The sequence below is a fragment of the Barbus barbus genome (assembly GCF_936440315.1).
Source record: "Barbus barbus genome assembly, chromosome: 14".
NCBI lineage: Eukaryota > Metazoa > Chordata > Actinopteri > Cypriniformes > Cyprinidae > Barbus > Barbus barbus.
Window position 1 is genome coordinate 30,533,203 of NC_136742.1, and position 24,053 is coordinate 30,557,255.

At 37.4% G+C, this 24,053-nt stretch overlaps 1 protein-coding gene across 1 annotated transcript; it reads right to left on the bottom strand.

The window, feature by feature from the left end:
• Positions 1 to 1,050: 1,050 nt before the first annotated feature.
• LOC306880507 (rhophilin-1-like) lies at positions 1,051 to 23,174 on the bottom strand. Its single transcript, XM_079434057.1, has 16 exons — positions 22,592 to 23,174; positions 21,632 to 21,747; positions 21,172 to 21,300; positions 20,375 to 20,450; positions 20,215 to 20,292; positions 17,095 to 17,219; positions 16,856 to 17,022; positions 12,504 to 12,601; positions 12,301 to 12,390; positions 12,059 to 12,215; positions 11,199 to 11,312; positions 10,919 to 11,113; positions 6,042 to 6,118; positions 5,813 to 5,956; positions 5,590 to 5,736; positions 1,051 to 2,699 (listed from the first exon to the last, which is right to left on the bottom strand). Exons 1-16 carry the CDS (start codon positions 22,661 to 22,663, stop codon positions 2,499 to 2,501), a joined length of 1,986 nt encoding a protein of 661 aa, XP_079290183.1. The 5' UTR covers positions 22,664 to 23,174; the 3' UTR covers positions 1,051 to 2,498.
• Positions 23,175 to 24,053: the final 879 nt, after the last annotated feature.

Consider the following 24,053-nt stretch of genomic DNA (forward strand, 5'->3'; position numbering starts at 1 on the left):
ACGCTTTCACTCACTTGCACTGATATTTCCATACATACCTAGTTTTATAATATTTTTAATGTTAAAAAAAATTGATCTGAAATATAAATGTGGTCTTTTTTCTAAATAACACATGAATAATGTAAAAAAAACATAACCTAATAGTTCTATAAAAACTACACATTCCAGTTCAAATAATACATTTAAATTTGTAAAATAGAACAAGCGCTATCCTCTATCATGATTTCATTAAACTTGGCATTAGAAAAAGTGTAATTGCATTGTTAGCATTTTCTTAATTTACATGAACCTTCGATGAATTATTTTTTCAAAGCAATTATTTAATTATGCATATTCACATGCATAATTAGAGGAAATGTTGAAATTGCATTGACTGAGAACTGTGTGCATGTTGATGTTTTCATGTCAAAGCGTAACCTGCTGCTGCTCTCTAGTGGTGAACTCACTGATTACAGCCTCAGAAGCCGATGGTCTGAAACACTAATTACTCAAGACAAATTCAGTTTAAAACACACTTTTGTTTGAGCAACATTCTCAGACATCATCTGCCTGCTGCGTTACTTTAATTGGCCTTGTCTATTCTAATAGATTTGAAACTGTCCAGATTTGAGCCGTCTCATTTCCCAGTGCAGTTGTGTGTCTGGGGAGCTACTCTGGCAGCAATAGCCCATATTTCATCACTGTTTACGGAATATTCATTCCTGCAATCCCCAATGCGACGAGAGTCAGCTGTTAGAATACTTCCTTATGAATGTCATCCTGAGAGCTTCTGGTTCAAGACTTGAATGTCATTGACTCCCAAACACACTTTTCTTTAAACATCATTATTAGGATTACACAAAATGAGCCTGATTTCATCCCAGAAGTCCAGCAGCTGGAGTATTTGTGAGGAATATACAGGGTGTGTTTTACATTTCTGTCTAACAAAAGAGTTTATTTGCGATTCTAAGTATTTAAATAGTTGCCTATTTATAAGAAGGCTCAAACAACCTTCTCACTAGAGTTCACTATTATGGATATAAATGAGCACGATATCAAAATGATATTTTTACATGTGCATTTAAATGAAAAACTTGATTTATTTGTCATGATAAGGAGGCCTGTACAGGATATGCAGTTTGAAATCACCAAGGCAGAGTGCAGCTGGAATGACAACAACTAATAAACATAAAATACACACGCAAAATACAGACGTAATAAACCCACAATCGTTTTCTGTGCAAAAATACATTCTTAAAGGAATAGTTCACTTAAAAATGCTAAAAATGTCCAAACAGCTGATTAAAAACATCACAATAATCCACACAACTCCAGTCCATCAGTTAACCTCTTCAGAAGACAAAAGCTGAAACAAATCCATCAAGATATTTTTAACTTTCGACTAAAAGTCTATAATCGATAATAACTCTTCCTCCAGTGAAAAAGTCCATCGCCTGTTGTTGTCTCTCACATCAAAATTCACCCACAACCTGCTGTTTTGGACAGATTCAGCTTGTAAATGTCCACTTTTTTTACTGGAGGAAGCGTTATGGATTATGGATTTATATTTTAGCTGGAAGCAATGGTCTGAAGTTAATAACGTCTCACAAACACAGCTTTTGTCTTCTCCAGATGTTAACTGATGGACTGGAGTGGTGTGGATTATTGTGATGTTTTTATCAGACTCTCATTCTGACGGCACCCATTCACTGCAGAGCATCCATTGCTGAGACACTGATGCAATCTGCTCTGATGAAGAAACAAACTCATCTGCATCTTGGATGGCCTGAGGGGCGCACATTTTCAGCAAATTTTCATTCTTGGGTGACTAATTCCTAGGGTGATCATACAGGCCATTTTTATGGACATGTCCTTGCCATGATTTCTATATTGCCTACAATATCCAGATTTTGTCTGTTTGCACTGTGCAGATCGATCGTTGTATGACATTCATTAGAGATCTAGAGAGCAGAGCAGACAGCTCCTTATGCTTTCGAATCACTCTCGCGGTACTTTGGTGTCATACAGTGATCGTCTGCGCAGCGCCGCTTCAAGTCGAATGAACGAACAAACACATGCGTGTATTTGCATCGCTTTGATCATTCTCTGTAGATCCTACTTTCTCACGCGCCACGATTGGTTGTTTATGTACAATGCCTGCATGTTATTGGTCAAACTACTTTGCATGTTTTAGGCAATATAAAAATCCTGGCCAGGACGTGTCCCGTATAAATGGCACATATGGCCACCCCACTAATTCCTTTAATGCCTTCTGGAGCTGCTGCAAGACACTATTTTCTGAAAGCATTGGACTATGACAGCATAGTGCTACATGTCTAATAAAATCCTCTATCATGGCAGTTCTTCTGAATAACTTTACATGATGTAATGCATGTAGAATTGTGCCTGAATCTAAACCAGCTAATTTTCGTTCAGCTCCTAAAACATAATTGTATCTGATAATTGTTCTGTAGTCAGTAAAACAGTGCTTTTCTTCTTTTTCTTTTCCTCGTATGCTTTCAGAACATGGATTCGCTCTCTCTGAAGTTACCGAAGGAAAGGCTGAAGGTGCTTCCGAGTCTCTTGGTGACGCCGCCGCTCCTCCAGCTCCAGTTCCACAGAGACGAGGATCCACGCTCGTATTCCCGGCCCGCTCTCCTCTGGCTGCCCGACTGACACTCCTTCTCACCGGCAGGTGAGAGATTCATCCTCCTCTCAACCTAGGAAAACATGATTTACTGCTTTAAATCATATCAATTTAATCTAGCTTCAAAGCTATTTCAAAAATTGATTTGCATTACAAGCATCAAAATTTCATCAAGCTGATTTTTTCCTTCGAATTCTCACTATATCAGAATATATGAGCCATAAAAGCTTGATGCATTATGATACTAAAAAAGTTTTTTCGGATTTTTTGGGAATTATTTCATATGTTAGGCTTACACTGCTCCGGGTGTGTGTTCACTGCTGTGTGTGTGTGTTCACTGCTGTGTGTGTGTGTGTGTGTTCACTGCTCCGGGTGTGTGTTCACTGCTGTGTGTGTGTGTTCACTGCTCCGGGTGTGTGTTCACTGCTGTGTGTGTGTGTTCACTGCTGTGTGTGTGTGTTCACGGTGTATGTGTGTGTGTTCACTGCTGTGTGTGTGTGTGTTCACTGCTCCGGGTGTGTTTTCACTGCTGTGTGTGTGTGTTCACTGCTGTGTGTGTGTGTTCACGGTGTGTGTGTGTGTGTGTGTGTTCACTGCTGTGTGTGTGTGTGTTCACTGCTCCGGGTGTGTTTTCACTGCTGTGTGTGTGTGTTCACTGCTGTGTGTGTGTGTTCACGGTGTGTGTGTGTGTGTGTGTGTGTGTGTGTGTGTGTGTGTGTGTGTTCACTGCTGTGTGTGTGTGTTCACTGCTGTGTGTGTGTGTTCACTGCTGTGTGTGTGTGTTCACTGCTGTGTGTGTGTGTTCACTGCTCCGGGTGTTCACTGCTGTGTGTGTGTGTTCACTGCTGTGTGTGTGTGTTCACGGTGTGTGTGTGTGTGTGTGTGTGTGTGTGTGTGTTCACTGCTGTGTGTGTGTGTTCACTGCTGTGTGTGTGTGTTCACTGCTGTGTGTGTGTGTGTTCACTGCTGTGTGTGTGCACGTTGGATGGGTTAAATGCAGAGCACGAATTCAGAATATGGGTCACCATACTTGGCCGTATGTCACTTCACTTTCACTTTCACTTTATTATTTCTAGTGCTGGGTTTTGACACAAGTTTCATGATTCGATTCTGACTCAAAAGCTTTCGATTTGATTCCATTTATGATTCGATTCAATATTGATTATTTTGGATATATATAAGGTACAGTACATGACAAATTTTCTCAACAGAAAAAATCTCTAAACTAATGCTACAAAATATAAATGAGTACTACATTACTAGACTATTGAAGGTTAAAATGAACTGATTTATATACAAACACTTAAATTATAATTAATTAAGGTTTTATAATAATAAAGTTACAATTACATAATAATATTTCTACCCCAATCCGTTTTTTGAATCTAAACATTTAAATGGTGGCATAAAACTCATAAACTTTAATTAAACACTGAAGAACAGTAAAAAATTATAATGCATGTTATACGTTGCACATATTAAGTAAATTGCTCCTCTCCAGAGTTCATTTATCTAGTTGACCAACAAATTTATGGTCACTGAAATTTGAGGTAAATGTGACGTTATGTGACATTGTTTAGAAGCTGTTATATTAACATCTTTGCACTGACTGAGTGATTACGAGAGACAGGATACCGATTTCAGTAAGTTGTACTCTGTCTTTTAAAATATCATCGGATGTTTATTTTATGCTGAAACTGTTATAGCGGAGGAGATGATCCTGCCGCTTCTCTTGAACTGAGGCACTACAGCGATCTGTCGCTCCACATTAAACGGAGCCAAAATGGCATTTATTTTTTTAATACTGTAATGAAATGGTAAGAATTTGAAATCTGAGACGTTTGCCTTGTCCTAATACCCACACTTGCTGTCTTGGCCACTTGAGAGTGCATGCGCATGATAGGAAGTAAGTGTGCAAGACTGTCCCAGGTCTTAAAAACAGCAAAGCGCAGTGCCCTTAACACACACTAAATCTCGAATACCACTCCGGAGCACTTTTCCAGGCCTGGTGTATCCCATCATGTATCATGTTTTGGAATAAATCGTGAGATTTTTGCTGAGATCTCGCAAGTAGTCACAGAAACCTTTATAATGTAAGTAAAACATTAATATGTGATCCTGGAGCACAAAAGCAGTCTTAAGTCTCTGGGGTATATTTGTAGCAATAGACAACAATACATTGTATGGGTCAAAATTATACATTTCTCTTTTATGCCAAAAATCATTAGGATATTAAGTAAAGATCATGTTCCATGAAGATATTATGTAAATTTCCTAACATAAATATATCAAAACTTAATTTCTAAGCAATCTGCATTTCTAAGAACTTCATTTGAACAACTTTAAAGGCGATTTTCTCAATATTTAGATTTTTTTGCTCCCTCAGATTCCAGATTTTCAAATAGTTGTATCTCAGCCAAATATTGTACTATCATAACAAACCATACATCAATGGAAAGATTATTACTCAGCTTTCAGATGATGCATACATCTCAGTATAAAACAATTCATCCTTATGACTGGTTTTGTGGTCCAGGGTCAGATATAATAATTAGATATTATTACATATAATTACATACAAAGATGAGTAGTGGTGATATTTATTTTGTACAACATTTGCAAATGAAAAATTCTACACACAGTTGTGGTCTTCATTCTCACTTGAACACTTGAGCCAAATACAGGAAATCATCATATAAGTAGTCAAGTGCAAAGACTGCAAGTTTGGGTTTTTTGACAAGGGGTATGTTTCATATCAAAAGTAACAAAGCACAAAGCTTATTGCAATTTGTTGAATGGGTGGTCTTCTACAATATTCCGTTCATTAACTGAAAACAGGCTAGACTAATCGATTCTTGTGATTTAAGAATCAATATTGCTTCAGAAAAATGAGAATCGATTAAAATCGAGAAATCAGTATTTTTTACCCAGCCCTAATTATTTCACATGTGCAGAGGCTGTACCTCGTGTGACTGTAGAGTGATGACGTCCAGCTCTAGTTCTCTCTCTGTGCAGCTCTTCAGCGCGTGAACGACCTCAGCGTGTTCGGCCCACCTGCAGTCTGCGCCGTTCACAGCCACGATATAATCACCCTCACGGAGTCCCGCCTCCTAAAACACACTCATAATGCATAATGTAATAATAACAAGAGTTTTAAATGTTACTGTCACTGATGACATCTCTTACCGCAGCACATCCCCCTGGCAACACCCCAGCAACCAGAACCGGCGAATCACCTCGAAGCGTGACCCCGAGCCCCGCCTCTCCTCGAACCAAACACGCGTGCCGTCGCACCCAGCGATTTCGAGCGGCGAACAAAGACAGCGGCCCCTTCACACACACAACAGAGGTGAACATTAAACACGTCTGGAACATTTACAGCACATTACAGTGTTTGTGTGAGTGTGAGAGTCACCAGTCGGTGGAAGATATCAGTCACTCTGATGCCGCTGAAATCAGGAGTTTTAATGTCAGGCTTCTGCTGTGTGTGAGCTGTAGGAGACAGGTCAAAGGTCAAAAGTCAGAGGTCATGTCAAGACAAAAAAGGCTATGTTTACGTCATTACGTCTGCTGTGCATATGCAAATCATGTGCATGAATCACAGGGTTATTATAGTTTACTGTAACTAAAACCATCAAAAAAACTAACATTTTTTGTATAAACATTAGCTGAAATAAAGTAAGATATATAAAAACAATATTTTTTTATTTCAGCTAGTTGCCAAAGAAATGTTTCTCATTTTCATGATGTACTAAAATAACTTAAAAACTTAATAGCTGCATTTAGTATGTATTCCGCAGTGCAATATTTAATTACAAATACAGTCAAAAATAGCACTATAATCACTTCTAGTTCAATTATCACACTAGAAATGGAGGGTAAAGTTAAGCATACTGCATTGTGGACAAAAGTATGCATACTGCATAATGTAGTGTTATTGTAGTATCACTGAGATACGAGTGTTGTTTTTATTAAAGGGTCATGAAATCCCCCGTTTCAGCACTGATAGTTAGTTCTCACCAGTTTTAAAAAATGTTATAAAAGTGCGTGTGGTACGCTGCAAGTGAAGGGGTTGGAGGGTTGTAACGATATACCGGTATGACGGTTTATCACGGTTTGAACGTGCATGCTTTTCATACTGCAATCATTTGCATATCTACAGTTTTAAAATGAAAAAAAAAAAATTCTCACCCGCGCACATTACTTTTGCTCGGCTGCTTCACTCTGCATTCACTTGACTTCTTACACACATACACAGCGGCAAAAATGACAGAGATTACATCTAATCTCCATCCCGCCGGGAAAAAAAAGTTAAAATCTGCAGTATAGGAATACTTTGGTTGGGGGGGAACGAACACGGGGTTGTCCTTGAGGACGGATCCAATTTGCAAAAAAATGTGGACACAAAGTGGCCGCAAACGCAGGCAATACATCCAACATGTTTGATCATATTCGCGGACACCATCCCTCCGTGCAGATAAAGGTGTGTCGCATTTATAACAAGTTATAAGTTAAGGCCGTATGATTTCCGTGATGCAGAGAGAATCCCAGTGCAGTCATGAACATGGAATTTAATGTTACAGTATAACGAGGATGTCACGTAAAACGTGCAATCTGATGGATGGATAAATCAAAAGTAGATATGATATGTGTCTGTGAAGCGCGAAGAGCCTGCTACATAAATAATCTGCTTTTGTCTGAGTGGCGCCGTTTTATCTACTACATACTGAAGTATGCATGACACTAATGGGGTTTTCAGCATCTACATAAACATCACCAGAGCTGCTCTGAGAGAAAACTTAAATAAACATTTCCTAGTTTTATTTGAGAAAAACCATTGCCAAATACACTCTGAAACTCAAAATCAAAATAAAAGTTTGATCTAACTTCAAATTATGACAAATATATTAGCATTGTACAATCATGTACTTCAAAGTTATAACAACAATAATAATATTCTTTACAATAATTTTAAGGAGCATCATGTTTGTCCATGTTTTAACTTAGTATACCTCTGTGCAGAATTTTGCCAAAAATAAAAGTTACATTTTAATTTGATAACATTTTAAAACATTAATTAAAATGTTAAAGTGTGATGTAGATATACCAGGGTTTCTGCAGGATTTTTAAGATCAAATTTAAGACCTTTTTAAGACCTGCACAAATCAAATTAATACCATATGTGCGCTGGAGCCGTGCCGGAACACCGGATCACATCCCGCGCACGAAAGATAATTCCGCACTGAACTGCAATTCCAGGTTTTCAAACAAAGATGGCGACAAAGAGGCAAAACTTACGGACTGCAGCTTTATAAACAGAAATAAATGCATTTGCATTCTGCATCGAACACATATGAATGCACTGCTGCTCTAATAACTTTAAAGGCTTATTTTGCAGCATTTACATTATGCGAAAAAAACTTTAGGAGCACCAGTGCGACAGACCCGATCAGCATTTTTGTGTTTGCGCTGAGGGAGCTTCAAAGGTTTCTAACGTACTTACGTGCTTTTGCAGCGTTGAGTATTGTATCACAGACGTATTCTCTCATTATGACAAAGAAAGTGTAGACTGAGTGTAAACAAGAGATTCATTGTGCAGTGTAAGGAGCTTCGTTGATTATAATGCAGTTTTGTGAGATCGCGATGAACTAAGATGAGTGACAGCTTTTAGTGATTAATGTGAGTTTGCAAATGTGATATTGATTTAATACAACAGTTCAGTTTAATAACAGTTCATTAAACAAAAAGTTAATATTAAGTGACTTATATTGTCGGACTACAACACTATTGCCTTATTTTGCTCCATTTCATCAACAAAGATAGTTTCAAACAAAGTCCCAGCGCATCTCCATTCAAACACAGCTGTGTTTCGTTTATGAATGAACTGCGTTTTTAAATGAATCTAGTGAGTCAATGATTCAATTACCTTTTCATAAAGACAGTCACATACTTCATTCCTGAATGATCAGCGTTCGAACGAATCAATTAAATGAATGATTCAGTGATAAAAACATTGACATACCGCCACCTACTGGTGGTTTTAGTTTAATTTTTAAAGTATCTTTTCTGTTATTTAAATCATTTAATATTTCTACATTCAAAATTGTATATTTAAAACATTACCCTCAACATGAATTTATAAATTTAATTGCACTTATGCAACCTCTGAGCCTCATTAAACATCTGAAAATATACCTGCAAGCTACTTGTGTTCTTCTGTGCCACCTCTGTAGTACAAATTTATTTCTTAAATACTGATTTCATTTGATTGGTATCTTATTCTACTTGTTTTTATTATGTTGTTTTAATTATAAATAGCTTATTAATATATTTTAGAATTTTTTTGAATTTGACATAAAAGATGACATACTTTTAATAAAGCTAGAAAAATGCCATTACAAAAGGTAAAAACAAAATTCCCTGTAAATCACTTTAAGGAGTCAAATATCACCTCGTAATGGGAAGGTTAATTTTTGATCAGAATTTTTGATTACGCATTTGAAGGTGCTCCTAAATGTTTTTAATTAGGAGCACAAGCGCTCCTAAAAAGAAAAGTAAGTGTAGAGCCCTGCTTACTGGACCCCCTGCAGTTTGCCTACATGGGAAACAGGTCTATGGATGATGCAGTCAACATGGGACTGCACTTCGTCCTGCAGTATCTGGACAGACCAGGAACTTATGTGAGGATCCTGTTCGTAGACTTCAGCTCCGCATCATCCCAGACACCCTTCAGAATAAACTGACACAGCTCTCCGTCCCCACCTCCGTCTGTCAGTGGATCACCAGCTTTCTGACAGACAGACAGCAGCTAGTGAGGATGGGAAAATACACATCCAGCACCCGTACGATCAGCACTGGAGCTCCTCAGGGCTGCGTTCTCTCCCCACTGCTCTTCTCCCTCTACACCAACGACTGCACATCTAAAGACCCCTCTGTCAAGCTCCTGAAGTTTGCAGATGACACCACACTGATCGGCCTCATCCAGGACGGTGACGAGTCTGCTTACAGACAGGAGGTTAAGGAGCTGGCTGTCTGGTGCAGTCTTAACAACCTGGAGCTTAACACGCTCAAAACTGTGGAGATGATCGTGGACTTCAGGAGAAACTCCCCTGCTCTCCCCCCACTCACCATCATGAACAGCACTGTGACTGCAGTGGAGTCATTCAGATTCCCGGACACCACAATTTCTCAGGACCTGAAGTGGGACATTCACACTGACTCTATTGTGAAAAAGGACCAGCAGAGGTTGTACTTTCTTCACCAGCTGAGGAAGTTCAACCTGCCACAGGACTTACTGAAACAGTTCTACTCTGCCATCATTGAATCCATCCTGCACTTCTATAACTGTCTGGTTCAGCTCAGCTACCAAATCTGACCTCAGAAGACTACGGAGAGTAGTCCGGACTGCTGAGCAAATCATTGGTACAACCCTCCCCACTCTCCAAGAACTGTATTCTTCAAGGGTGAGCAAAAGGGCTGGTAAAATCACTCTGGACCCCTCACATCCAGCACACAACCTCTTTGAACTGTTACCATCTGGTCGACGCTACAGAGCTCTGAGCACCAGAACGACCAGACACAGGAATAGTTTCTTCCCTCAGGCAATCCATCCCGTGGAACAAACAACACTATTTATACATTATTTATTTACCACACATACTTATTTTTTCTTTTCAAATTTGCACATATCAGACCCGTACACACATAATTTTGCATCCAATGACCCCTTTAAAACCAGAAGATGAAAATAGCTAAAAATTAACCAGTTTTCTCGAACAATTGAAATTAACGGATGCTAACACTGTCTTCTAAGATGTGCAACACAAACTGCTAAAATCTCAGAAAATGTAGTTTGGTTTTTCATGACCCTTCAAAAGTTTTTGAATTAGTTTTTATTTTATATTTTCCATTTTAATTAAACAAGTTTTAATAATTTTATTTTGTATTATATTAATATGTATATTTTATATATTATTATTTTTTTGCTTCAATATTAATATGTATATTTTATATATTATTATTTTTTTGCTTCAGTTTCAGTTATTTTAGTATACCAAAGTGAGAAATGTTTACTTGGTAACAGGGTGAAATAAGTTTTTCTTTTTTATTCCAGTTAATGTTTTATTTCCAGTAACACATTTTTTTTGTGGTTTTAGTTTTAGATAATGATAATAAACCTGATGTGAGGTTAGTATGAGTATATAGTAGTGTGCAAACAGCAGAGCAAATGACTTTTTAACATAGATTTAACAGTAACTGTTCATAAACATGATTAGCATATTAAACACTCACACTGGATCTCCGGAGCCTCTGCGACCTCACAGAAATCATCTTCCTGATCAATATCAGAGTATTTCTCCAGTGAGCGTGCATGAGCGTGTGACAGTACTTCCTGCAGGATGTCCATCTTTCGAAGCATTTTACACACGCTGTGAAGACGCAGGGCTTCCTCGTGACGTATGATGGCTTTACGCAGATGAGCTTTACCTTCAAAATGAAATAAAATGAGTATATTTTCACCTGCACTGAAACTGTACATCTCTGTTCAGAAAAAGCATCCCACGACACAAACCGAGTCTCCGTTTGTCCTCTGGATCATGAAGATTGAGTTTTTCCGGCCTTCTGGTGTGAACCTGTATGAGAGCTTTAATCTCTCGACCTTCATCATCATCTTCATCAGACATACCTGTTAGTTGTTAAAAACAACATTAGTCAGTCTGCAGTTTTAATGAAATTGATCATTATAAAAGATCGTTTAGAATGACGAGCACAATGCAAACAGGAACATGTATTAAAAAAGTAGATCAGGTCAGTTTTGATGATAAAATAACAAAAAACAAATACTACTGGTTTTGATTGCAATAATTAATCATTTTTCTGGATGTTTCTTCTGCTCACCAAGACTGTATTTATTTGATCAAAAATACAGTAAAATATTATAACAATTTAAATAGCAGTTTTCTATGTGAATATCTGATAAACTGTAATTTATTGCTGTGATCAAAGCTGTATTTTCAGCATCATTACTCCTTCAGAAATCATTCTAATATACTGTTTTATTGAAACTGTGATACATTTAATTTAATGCTGTTCTTTGGGAAGCTCAAAAGAATCGCATTTATTTGAAACAAATCTTTTGTAACATTATAAATGTCTTTACTGTCACTTTTGATCAATTTAATGTATCTTTGCTGAATAAATGTATTTTTTTTACTTACCCCAAACTTTTGAATGCTACTGTAATGTAGTTTTCAACATTGATAACATTGATATTTTTTTTTACTGTACTTTTGATCAAATAAATTCAGATTTGGTGAGCAGAGGAGCCTTCTTTCAAAAACATTAAAAATCCTAATCTTTCTGAACTTTTCCCCGTTGATGTACGCAAGATGTCATCAGTCAGTAAACACACAGAGATGTTCAGTAGTTCACCTGAACAGTCACACAGCGCCACAGCGGTGTAGTAATGAGCCAGTGCTCTGAAATGATGCGTTTTGACCTGAACCATAGAGATCCAGGAGAAGGGAACGTAGTCCTTCAGTAACGGCACTGACATGGCCTGAAGAACCAGAGAATACACATCTGATACCTACAAACACACACACACAGTTATTAACAAATAAAACCCAATAACATGTATTCATTTGTGTGTGTGTGTGTGTGTGTGTGTTTACCCTCGCTGCCTCCTGGGCGGCTTGCAGAAACACATTCAGGTTGTTGTCCTGCATGTTGAGTATAACCTTCTCACACACACACTCCTGAACCTGCACATGATAAACCCAGAAATATGTGACTTGTTACATGATCACTTATACATTTCAGATTATGATACAATATATTTGATATTTAATGTATATGAGCCTCTTTCTTTCATTACCTGAGCTACCATAAGACGGACCAGCATGCTAAGCGCAGGGCTGCTCATATCCAGACTGGGCGCATGAGAGAAATTCTCCTGCAGGTAGAGAAACGCACCTGCACACACACACACACACACACACACACACACACGTCACGTTTACAAGTTCATTTATATAAGCAAAGAGTTTCAGATCTTCAGTTCAGCAGCTGTGATGCAGTGCACATGGGAATCATGAATGCTTAAAATTAAACACAGACCGATTATTCAGACGTCTGCATTAGTTTATATCATATAGACGAAGCACAGGGGTCATTCTCAGGAAATGGTGTCATTTGTGTGCTGACCTTGTGACCTACTACTGATATAATAAACAGTAACTAACATCTTTTGGTAGATTCAACTGCTTTGGTTGTTCTTCAGCAAATCTGAATGTCCTATTTCATCTGTTACATTTAAATGGATTATAATGGGAGAAAATTAACATCTGCTTTTACAGACATTGAAATAACGTTTTATAATATATTTTTTAAAATATAAAATATTTTGAAAAATTAAATTAAAAAGTTTAAAAATATATATTTTTAATAAAAATTTATACTTTTATTCAGCAAGGACTGACCAAAAGAGAAGACATTTATTATGTTGCTAATTATTTCTATTTCAAATAAATGCTGTTCTTTTGAACTTTCATGTTTCATGAACATCAAAGCATCATGAAAAATAAAATGTTTCACAGTTTCCACAAAAATATTGTGCAGCACAACTGTTTTCAACATTGATAATTATCAGAGATCACTCAGTATATTATAATGAATTCTGAAGGATCATGTGACACTGAAGACTGGATTAATGATGCTGGAAATACAGCTGTGCATCACAGGAATAAATTACATTTTAATATATATTCACATAGATCAGCAACAGCTATTTTAAATTGTAATATTATTTCATAATTTTTACTGTATTTTTTATCAAATAAATGCAGCCTTAGTGAGCAGAAGAGACTTCTTTCAAAAACATAACCTCAAACTTTTGAATGGTAGAGTATATTGTAAAGTGAAGTGGTAAAAAATAAGAAAAATCAATTATATATATATATTTTTACAGAAGAAATAATGTTCTTGGTTTAATGCACATAAATGTAAATAATGAGGTGATAATGTTTGTAGTTAAGGGTCATAATTGTACATTTTTGTTGAGACGAAATATATTTGAAAGAGCGTCAAAAGTTTTGTTATTAATATTAATAGAGTTAAGTCAAGTCACCTTTATTTATATAGCGCTTTTAACTATGTAAATTGTGTCAAAGCAACTGCACAATATCAAAAAAGGACAATAGTGTGTTGATAATGTAAAATTAAAAGATTAAAAAAAAAGATTTTCAGTTAAAGGCATTTCATTATTGAATTCAGTGATGTCATCATCCAGCTCAGTTCAGTTTAAATAGTGTCTTTGCAATCAGGTCAACGATATCGCTGGAAATGAAGTGTCCCCAACTAAGCAAGCCAGAGGCGACAGCGGCAAGGAGCCAAAACTCCATCGGTTACAGAATGGAGAAAAAAAACCTTGGGAGAAACCAGGCTCAGTCGGGGGGCAGTTCTCCTCTGGTCAGACGAACCAGCAGTTCAATTCCAACTGCAGCAAAGTCAGATTGTAAGGGCTCAACTGGTTCCAGTGGTCTTTCCCGATGGCTGTCTAAGTGGCGGGGTCCTCACTGGGGATCTGTCTCTGGCGCTCATCTCGGTGTCCTGGTCTCCGCTGACGTTCAGGGCTGTAGAGGTCGTCTCTGGGTGCTGATCCACCATCTGATCTGGATACGGACTGGATCTGGTGACTGCAGTGACCATCTGGGCTGGATACGGACCGGATCAGGTGGCTACGTATGTCCCCGGGCTCATCCAGGTGTCCGGCCTCCGCCGACGATCAGGGCCACACAGATTAGAAACAGACAAATATTAGCGTAGATGACATTCTTCTTATGATGTAACGAGTACATCGTGTGTTATGGGGAGTATTCCCGGTTCCGGTTGATCTAATTAATGCAGCCTAACAATCCTTTAATGGATTTGAATAATAGAAGTGTATTAGTGTGTTATGTGTAAGCCAGGTTAAAGAAATGTGCCTTTAATCTAGATTTAAACTGACAGAGTGTGTCTGCTTCCCGAACAGTATTAAGTAGATTATTAAGAAGAATTGAGATAAATCAGGAAGATTACTTACAAAGCAGTCTTTTGTGGTAGAGGTGATGGTTCTACCATACTTGTAACAAGGAGTAGAATTTACAGTTTTAGCTATATGTAGTTTACACAAGACTAGATAATGATCTGAGATATCATCGCTTTGCTGCAGAATTTCAACACCACTAACATCAGTTCCATATGACAGTATTAAATCTAGAGTATGATTTCGACAATGAGTAGGTCCGGAAACGTGTTGTCTAACCCCAATAGAGTTCATAATGTCTATGAATGCTGATCCTAATGCATCTTTTTCATTATTGACATGGATATTAAAATCGCCAACAATTAAGACTTTATCTGCAGCCAGCACTAACTCAGATAGAAAATCAGCAAATTCTTTAATAAAGTCTGTATGGTGCCCTGGTGGCCTGTATACAGTAGCCAGTACAAACATCACAGGAGATTTATCACTAACACGTGTTTCTCTAGATAATGTTATACGCAGCACCATAACTTCAAACGAGTTATACTTAAAGCCTGCCCTCTGAGAAATACTGAGAATATTGCTATAAATTGTAGCAACATCTCCCTCTTTACCTTTCGGACGTGGCTCATTTTTATAGCAGTAATCTTGGGGGGTGGACTCATTTAAAGTAATGTATTCATCTGGTTTTAGCCATGTTTCTGTCAAACAGAGCAAATCTAGATTATTATCATTGATCAAATCATTTACAAAAAGTGCTTTTGTAGAAAGGGACCTGATATTCAGTAAGCCAAGCTTTATCAATTGTTTCTCTGTATTGTAAACATTTTTTATTTGTTGAACATAAATTAAATTGTTACTCTTAATTTGGTTTGGATGTTTTCTGTATTTTCTAGTTCGGGGAACAGACACAGTCTCTATAGTGTGATATGTAGGTGAAGGAGTCTCTATGTGCTGAGAATTAACTGACTTCTGTGACGTGAGGCGGCTAGCAGACGGTCGGTTTAGCCAGTCTGTCTGCTTCCTGACCTGGGCCCCAGTTAGTCAAGTACGAACTCTAAGACTATGTGCCATATTTCTAGAGAGAAGAGTGGCACCACCCCAGGAGGGATGAACACCATCTCTTTTCAACAGGTCAGGTCTGCCCCAAAAACTTGTCCAATTGTCTATAAAGTCTATGTTATTCTGCGGTCACCACTTAGACATCCAGCCATTGAGTGACGACAGTCTGCTATGAATCTCATCGCCACGGTAAGCAGGGAGCGGACCAGAACATATTACAGTGTCTGACATCGTACTTGCAAGTTCACACACCTCTTTAACATTATTTTTAGTGATCTCTGACTGGCGAAGTCGAACATCATAAGCGCCAACGTGGATAACAATCTTACTACGTTTAGCATTACAATCTAATTTACGTTTAGCATTAGCCAGCACTTTTAAATTTGCCAAGATGTCAGGCGCTCTGGCTCCCGGTAAACATTGGACTATGGTGGCTGGTGTCTCTATTTTCACGTTCCGTACAATAGAATCACCAATAACCAGAGCACTTTCATCAGGTTTCTCAGTGGGTGCGTCACTGAGTGGGGAGAACCTGTTTGATGTTCTGATCGGAACGGAAGAGTGGTGTTTTGACCCGTGACTAGGCCGCCTCACAGTCACCCAGCTGCCCTGCTGCACGGGCTCTACCGGAACCGAACAATGTACAGGACTCCTTGAGCTAGTCGCATCCAAAGCCGTATCTACAGCCCTCACATTCTTACTATCCTCAACTAAAGTTTGGATGCGTGTCTCTAATTCTGAAACCTTCTCTGTCAGCCTAACTATATCCTGCATTTATCACATGTGAATCCCTCGTCGCCAACAGAGAGAGATAAACTATACATGTGACATGAAGTGCAAACAACAATAGCAGGAGAAGAAGCCATTACTCACCGTGACTGATGAATGATACCAACTTAACTTACCACTTACCACTGTTGTTTGATGAACTCATGAAAAACGGCGCGAGAGAGAAATGAAAACGGAGCGAGAAAAAAGAAAACAATAATAGAAACGCGAATGGAACCGTGAGTAACAAGCTAACATGTGATACTATCAGACATTTTTTTAACTGATAAGCATATGAACATAACTGTAACATACTATGACAGCTTTTCCTGTGAATGACCCAGAAAAACAGACAAACAGAGATGATTCAGTACCTGCTGCTCTCTGGAAAGCATCGATAGCGTTCTGAATGCCAGTCAGTGTCGAGCGATCTTGTCTGGCTCCGATTTGAGTATAAAGTGCTCCGATGTTGAACAAAACGCTCCCTTTCTCGAACGCCAGCGCTCTCTGGACTGAAGGCACGCCGGTCAGAGAGTCGTACCTGCGACGAGACACGCGATCAGAAGCTCTGTCACTGATCATTCATGCCTTTGTGTACAACAGTGTGTCTCACCAGTGAAAATGAATTCCCAGACTTCTGTGCGGTGAAAAGAAGCGCTGATCCAGGAAATAGAGTTGGTTATAATACTCCATCAGCAGCTCCTGTCCCGCCTCAGTCCTGCTGGGAGTTCTCATGGCCTACGGAGAGAGGTGAGGACTGAAGAAATCATTTTCAGCTTTCAATCATTTTGACTTGTGTTTCTTGTAACACAGCCCTGCATCTTGACTAAAAATTCTGCTGATTTGCAAAAAAATATCTAATTTGATGACCAAATAATAATCTAATTAAAACTTTTCCATTTTTCCACAAAATAAGAAAGATTCTTCAAATCATATATATAAATAACAAAAGCAGTCAATGGTCAAAAGTTTTAAAGACAAAAAGAATCGTATCGTTTAACTTGAAATCTGCAAAGGAATGGAATTCATGCATAATGTCTGCAGAATCGTTCATACATATGAAAATAGGCTGAGAATTAAACGAATGAATAACTAGTTGTAACGTGGCTCAGATTCAGACTAGGTGCGTTTACATGGAGCATTGTAATCAGGTTAAAAGTCCAATCCGAATGAAAATGCTCCATATAAACACCTCAATCGAAATAAAAATGCACAAACCGAATGAAATTGCAATCGGTTTGAGAGGGGTGGGATAAACCTTTCTATAAACTGAAAAACACATTGTAAACACGTTAAACCAAATAATTTGCGGCATTTTGGAATTTAGGACACCGACACTACAGTAGAGACTGGGAAATAGTGGAGGTAGAAGTAAAAATTTAAATGATACCGTTAAAAACACATTAGAATGGAGAACGCTTGCTGTGTTATGAACTGCCATATCTGCTCTCATGACCGGAGTGGAAAACGGATCTGACATGAAGCACAATTTTCAGCTTTTCAGCTTAGAAACAACACAATGGTGACAGTATAGCTCAATGAAAATAAACGACCATGCATGCCATGATTAGGGATGTAACGATTACCGGTTTGACGATAAATCAGGATAACATTCCCCACGGTTAATATTACCGTTTCATATTTGAATTATCATTAAAACCGTATTTGATTTGAACAGCTCACAATAAATAAATACTGTTCAGTATAAAGCACAGTTTTCAGTAACAGACTCACGTGCGCACGACACGCAGAGTAGTTTCGTTTTGAGTGAAAACAGGGAGGTTTTAGAATTATACAAAATGAATTTATGAATGAATTATTTATATGAATGTACCTCTGAAGGTTCTGACTGTCTTCAGAAACGATTCGATGGCATTTTGTTTTCATCTTCGCTCCATGTAATACCTAAAGGAGGTGCTCTTAATCACAATACTGCTTTGTTCGCGGAGGTTAATGGAAACAGTTTTCTATAAGCACCACCTGCTGTCAGAGAGTGGATTTACAGAGACTTGTATTCACATTTAGCCTGTGTGCAGTTTCTCTCTGGCCAAAAACAGACCGAATTTGTATGCCCTGCTGTAAATATTGACCGACTGATGAAAAACAAGCTTATGTGGATTCTACACATTTAAACAATTCAGATAAGTTATCTAGAATTATTTATGGAGCAGATAAAATACAGTCATTTATTAATCAATTATCATTTTCTTTATTTAAAGGCTGAAATGTGAGGTTTACCTTTTAATGAAAGCTTTATTTGAACATTTACTTTATTTATTTGAACATGCTATTAAACTGGTGTCAGTCAAATTGTCATTTAAAATCCGGACATCACTGATAATGCTATTGTTTTAGGGATCATGCAAAAAAAAAAAAAGATTTTCTTTGTTGTTTGTTGACTTTTAAATATAAAACTTGAAGTGATTTATGTGTCGGTACTTTTTGAACATCGGTACATTTTAACAAAACTGTGATAATACTGATAATTGTGATAATTTTGGTCACTATAATCGTGATAAGAAATTTGCATACCGTTACATCCCTAGCCATGAATAATGCATAACACGCTTGGAAATGTTACTTGTGAAATAGCTTGTTGCGATCACTCTCCGTGTTCATAAAGCTTTGATTTATTGTTCAGCAACTCTTGGTAAGAAATCATTTATTTGTTCTATTTAAGTACAGTAAAATTTTTTAGTATCACAATACAATTAATTTCAGAGCTGCATTACAGAGGGTCGTACTGTTATTTTATCCCTCAATGCTTTAACATTAAGAAATGATGGTGATATGATGACATGTGTTGATCAACTGGCTGAGATCAAGCTATATTGTGTTTATTATTTTAGTTGATAGATATATCTGTGCAACTTGGTTATAAGAAACTGCAAACGAGAAATAATTTTGGTTCTCACGATAGAAGACGGCCGTATAATTTCTATGAATGCATATGTGTTCTGACCACATGACTGAGAGCTCGAATGAACGCAAGGGATTCAAATATTAGTCCGTTTATTCTAAGCATGAATATTAATGCAAAAAACATGGGCGTTTTTTCCTCTGGTGATTTGTAGGCTATTTGTTGTCATTCAGATTAGATAACGTCTCAAGTAAACAAACCTCCGAATCTTTCAATCGGAATGACAAAAAAGCGTACATGTGAACATGGCTACAATAATACAAGACTTCTTCACCTTACACATGGTTGTCAAAAGCAAAAATGCTATGAAATGCATAATATTTTTTGAGAAAGTGAGCAAAACGGCAACATTTTTGGAATCAGCACCCAAAATTAGTAAGAAACAAGTATTGGATTTCATTCAGCAAATATGATGTAGGGCAGTATAATCACTTATTTGTTTTTTAGAACGAGATGATATTAAAATGTACTGTAGTGACCTTCTTAAAGCTACACTATGTAAGTATTGGCCCTCTAGCAGTAAAATAGCACTGATGATTCCCTCATGATTGCCAGTTTGAATGATCGATCGTTGATTTTTCTAGTTTGGTGTAACAACAGCTTCAAGCTACTTGCAGTCAGAGCTACTTTAGCCAAATGCACTTTGATAAACCTACATAAAAGAGTGAGGACATGGAAGATGGATTTCTTTCATTTATAACATTTTGTTAATTTTTCAATTAAATAGTTTAGCTTTAATACATGCTCCTGGTCTAATTATTCTTTAGTGCATGTTTAAGAAGTCATTTGTGTTGTGATCAGCATTGAACTGACCTGTCTTAGTTCCATAAACTCCCGGATCTCAGTCAGGTACAGAGACGCGTCCTCACTGTAATGTTCACCGATGAAATCCTGATGAAACGGCAGGAGAAAATACATTTCTAGACAGATTTAAACACTGAATGAGTTGACATGTAATCTGCGTTTATCTCACCTGAAGAAGGACTGTCATGTCAATCTCTTTAGTCTCTTTCAACCCCAGTGGAATCATGGGAACACTGACTGTCTCACTGCGACAAAAAGATGATCCGTTTGTGAATGTTTGAATTATATATTTGATGTAGACGAGTTTGTTTCTTCATCAGGTTTGGAGAAATGTGTCTCTGCATCAGTGTCTCAGCAATGGATGTTCTGGGTACCGTCAGAATGAGAGCTGATAAAAACATCACAATAATCCACACCACTCCAGTCCATCACTTTATGCCTTGAGAAGACAAAAGCTGCATGTTTGAACAACAACAAATCTATCAAGCCATTTTAATTTGTGGATTATTGTGATGTTTTTATCAGCTGTTTGGACTCTCATTCTGACGGCACCCAGAGCATCCATTGCTGAGACACTGATGCAATGCTACATTTCTCCAAATCTGATGAAGAAACAAACTCATCCTAATCTTGGCTGACCTGAGGGTGAGTGAATTTAACACATTTTACTTTTGGGTTGAACTATTGCTTTAAACAAAACTAAAAATGTGTTTTGCATGCTTCAAACCTGATGTTCTGATTTGAGAAATGCTGATCTAAAATAAAGAATTTCATTCATCGAACATGATTTCATTGCTTGTTTCAGGATAAACCTGTGATTTTTCTGTCCCTCAAGCAAGTTTGCCCAGTTATTATCAAAGTGTGATACCAAACTTCTCAAAGCTGCTCGCTGGAAGGCTGAATACTGCAGCAGGTATTGAATAAAGAGAGCCAGGTGCACATCCAGAAAGTTCACATGTAACCAACCTCTCAGTCTGGTAGACGTTCATACTGCTGTTCAGTTCCTCTAGTTCTTCTTTGAGAAGCTGAAGGTTTGAGTTCACAAAACTCAGTTCTAATGCAACAGTCTCCTTCACCTTCTGATTACTGCTGGCCCTGGAAAAAAAACGTGTTGCATACATCACATTAACAATATGTATCGTGTAAAAGTATAAATACGGTATGTCAACTGGTTGCCATTCTGCTATGCCATTTATATTGCAGTATTTCTGGTGAAATGCAATTTATCATGCAACTCATACTGTAACGGAAGAATTTGGTCATACCACCCACCGCTAAATAAATACACCTCACAACACAGAACTCAACATCAACAGAGAGGCATGTCACGGGTCACTTCCTGTTAGTTCTGGGTCAGGCAGGGTGTTGGGCGTAGTGTGTGTTGGTATGAAAACATGCACCTCAGTTTTAGCAGATATACTGATACCTGTAAAGGTTTTCAGCTCCGCTCCGCAGACGAAGCTCTCGGTTGATCTGCTGGTTGAGTTTAGCTCTCCGCTGCTGCAGTCTGCTGCGCTGGGTTGAGACCAGAGGGTCACATCCCTAAAACACACACACACACACACAGGTCATGTCATCACTTGAAATTTGCATATTTTGAATTTAATCTCACTGCTTCTCTCAGCATTTGAATATAACCATTGCACTTCTGTTCTGTTCTTTCATATTCATATATAATATAAATAAAATACAAAAATAAAATATTTAATATGTGTGTATATACACAAAACAAATAAAATACATGTATATAATCTAAATAAAATACAAAAATAATAAATAAATAAATTTATGGCAACACTTTACTCTAAGGTTTCATTTGTTGACATTGGTTAATCCATTAACTAACATGAACAGGCAATTAACAACATTTATTAACCTTTGTGTTAGTTAATAAAAATGTTCAGTGTCTAATGTTAACAGATAAGTTACAAAGTTTGATTTTGGTAATGTTAAATAAATTAACTAAAATGCATTATTAAATGCATTATATAAAATGCATTATTATTATTATTAATGTGCTAGTAAATGTTGAACTTATCATTAACTAACATTAATAAATAAATTCTGTGCAAGTATTATGTTGACTGTTTTTATTTTTTTACTTAATTTTATTGCAAGGACTTCAAAGAATGTCATGGTATCCGTCCAAAAACATGTTATTATTTTAATACATAACAATATCATGTAAATACCATAGTTTGTGAATATATTGAATCAGTTGCTGTGTTACAATAGGCTACGATGTCCAAAAGAGCATGGTAATAACATGGTACTTTTGGGTAAGTGCCTCAACCTGTTATTTCTTATTGCGTTGCTGGTTTTAATGTTAAGCAATAATTAATAAATTAACTTGTGATATATTAAGCTATGTTACTCTGAAAGTTACCTTGCGCACGGACTCTGTGGATCCTCCGTCCTCAGCCGATATATCCTCATCTGATGCAGAGTCACACATCATAAACTCAGCTTTATTACTGCACTGTTGTGTCCTGCACACCTGGAATAAAACACCTGCATTCACAATAGCGCGCGCATGTTATCAAACTGCGCAAATCCGTTAAACGCTGCTATCGCAACACGAACTCGGCTCCTTTACACGCGGGACACGGCTTTAACTATATATGCGTCTAAACGCATTTATTTCTCTCCATAATGTGATCTTTAAAGAATCTAATTCACTCAAAATCAGTAAATCCACTTGTTGCCTGTACGCGCACGAGCCACAGCTGATCTCTCACATCGCGTCCTTGGAATTCAGCCAATAGAATCGCTTTGTTTCTGACTGACACATGCGGTAGCCAATCACAGCTCGATAAAAACGGATTGACGGGGGAATCGTCCAATGAGGTGACGGTGATGGGAATAAAGGCGATTTGGAGCGGAAAAATAACTGTTGCCCCTGACAACACCGAGGCATCAGCGCGTGCGCTAAAGCTAATGTTATGTTTTGTAGCTCCAGCGCTCTCTGTGTCCGGGGGAAACAAAAGCGCCGCGCATCAGTTCCGCTTTACTGAGATCGAAACGCCGTGATTCTAGTGTAAACAGGGTTAAACGTGTAAGTGTTGTGGGTTTTATTAGTGTATTTTGATTATGAGCTCTGTTAAACACCGTAAGTGTATATTTTGTTAGAAAGGAGGTCACGTTATTATGATAACAGCAGTGGCGCATTTGGTTGTATTTGAAGTGAACGCTAGGTGGCGCTGTATTGTATTTAATTAGGAACGGCGAGATTATTTCATGCACAATGATAATAATGTGATTTACATTAGCATAATAAGCACAAAAGAGAAAGACATAAACGAAATTATAAAAAAGGTTTAATTTAAAAATGCATTAGTGAAAAAAATTAACGGATGGATGTAAATTATTAAAATATAATGGATTAATGCAACATGAATACTGTATTTGTTGCTTTACCATTTAAAATTTTTTTTATATTTTTTTAATTTCCCTATAATCTCTTAATGAAATGTATACGTTTTAACTTATTTATGAACTATGAAATGTGATTTATTATTGTTTATATTATAATATCGTGAATTATTGCAGCTATGTATTGTGTGTACTCATTTAAACCATAATTTAATGCGGGTTACACCTTTTTAATGTTTGCTATCTTTCTTTAAAACAATACCACTTGCATTAATATTTAATATAATTATAATATTGCATTAAACATGCACTTGCTTTAATATTTTATCTAATGCAATGCCATTTAGACATTTATAGATGGGCAGACAGACAGACAGACAGACAGACAGACAGACAGACAGACAGACAGACAGACAGACAGACAGACAGACAGACAGACAGACAGATAGATAGATAGATAGATAGACAGACAGACA

What these genes read in the sequence shown, in the direction of transcription:
- LOC306880507 (XM_079434057.1), bottom strand. Translation starts at nt 22,663, where the DNA reads ATGATGTGTGACTCTGCATCAGATGAGGATATATCGGCTGAGGACGGA. An exon ending in TCCGTCTTATGGTAGCTCAG is followed by an intron (nt 12,391 to 12,503) that starts GTAATGAAAGAA and finishes TATCATGTGCAG; the next exon opens with GTTCAGGAGTGTGTGTGTGA. An exon ending in TCACTCTACAGTCACACGAG is followed by an intron (nt 2,700 to 5,589) that starts GTACAGCCTCTG and finishes ATGTTTTCCTAG; the next exon opens with GTTGAGAGGAGGATGAATCT.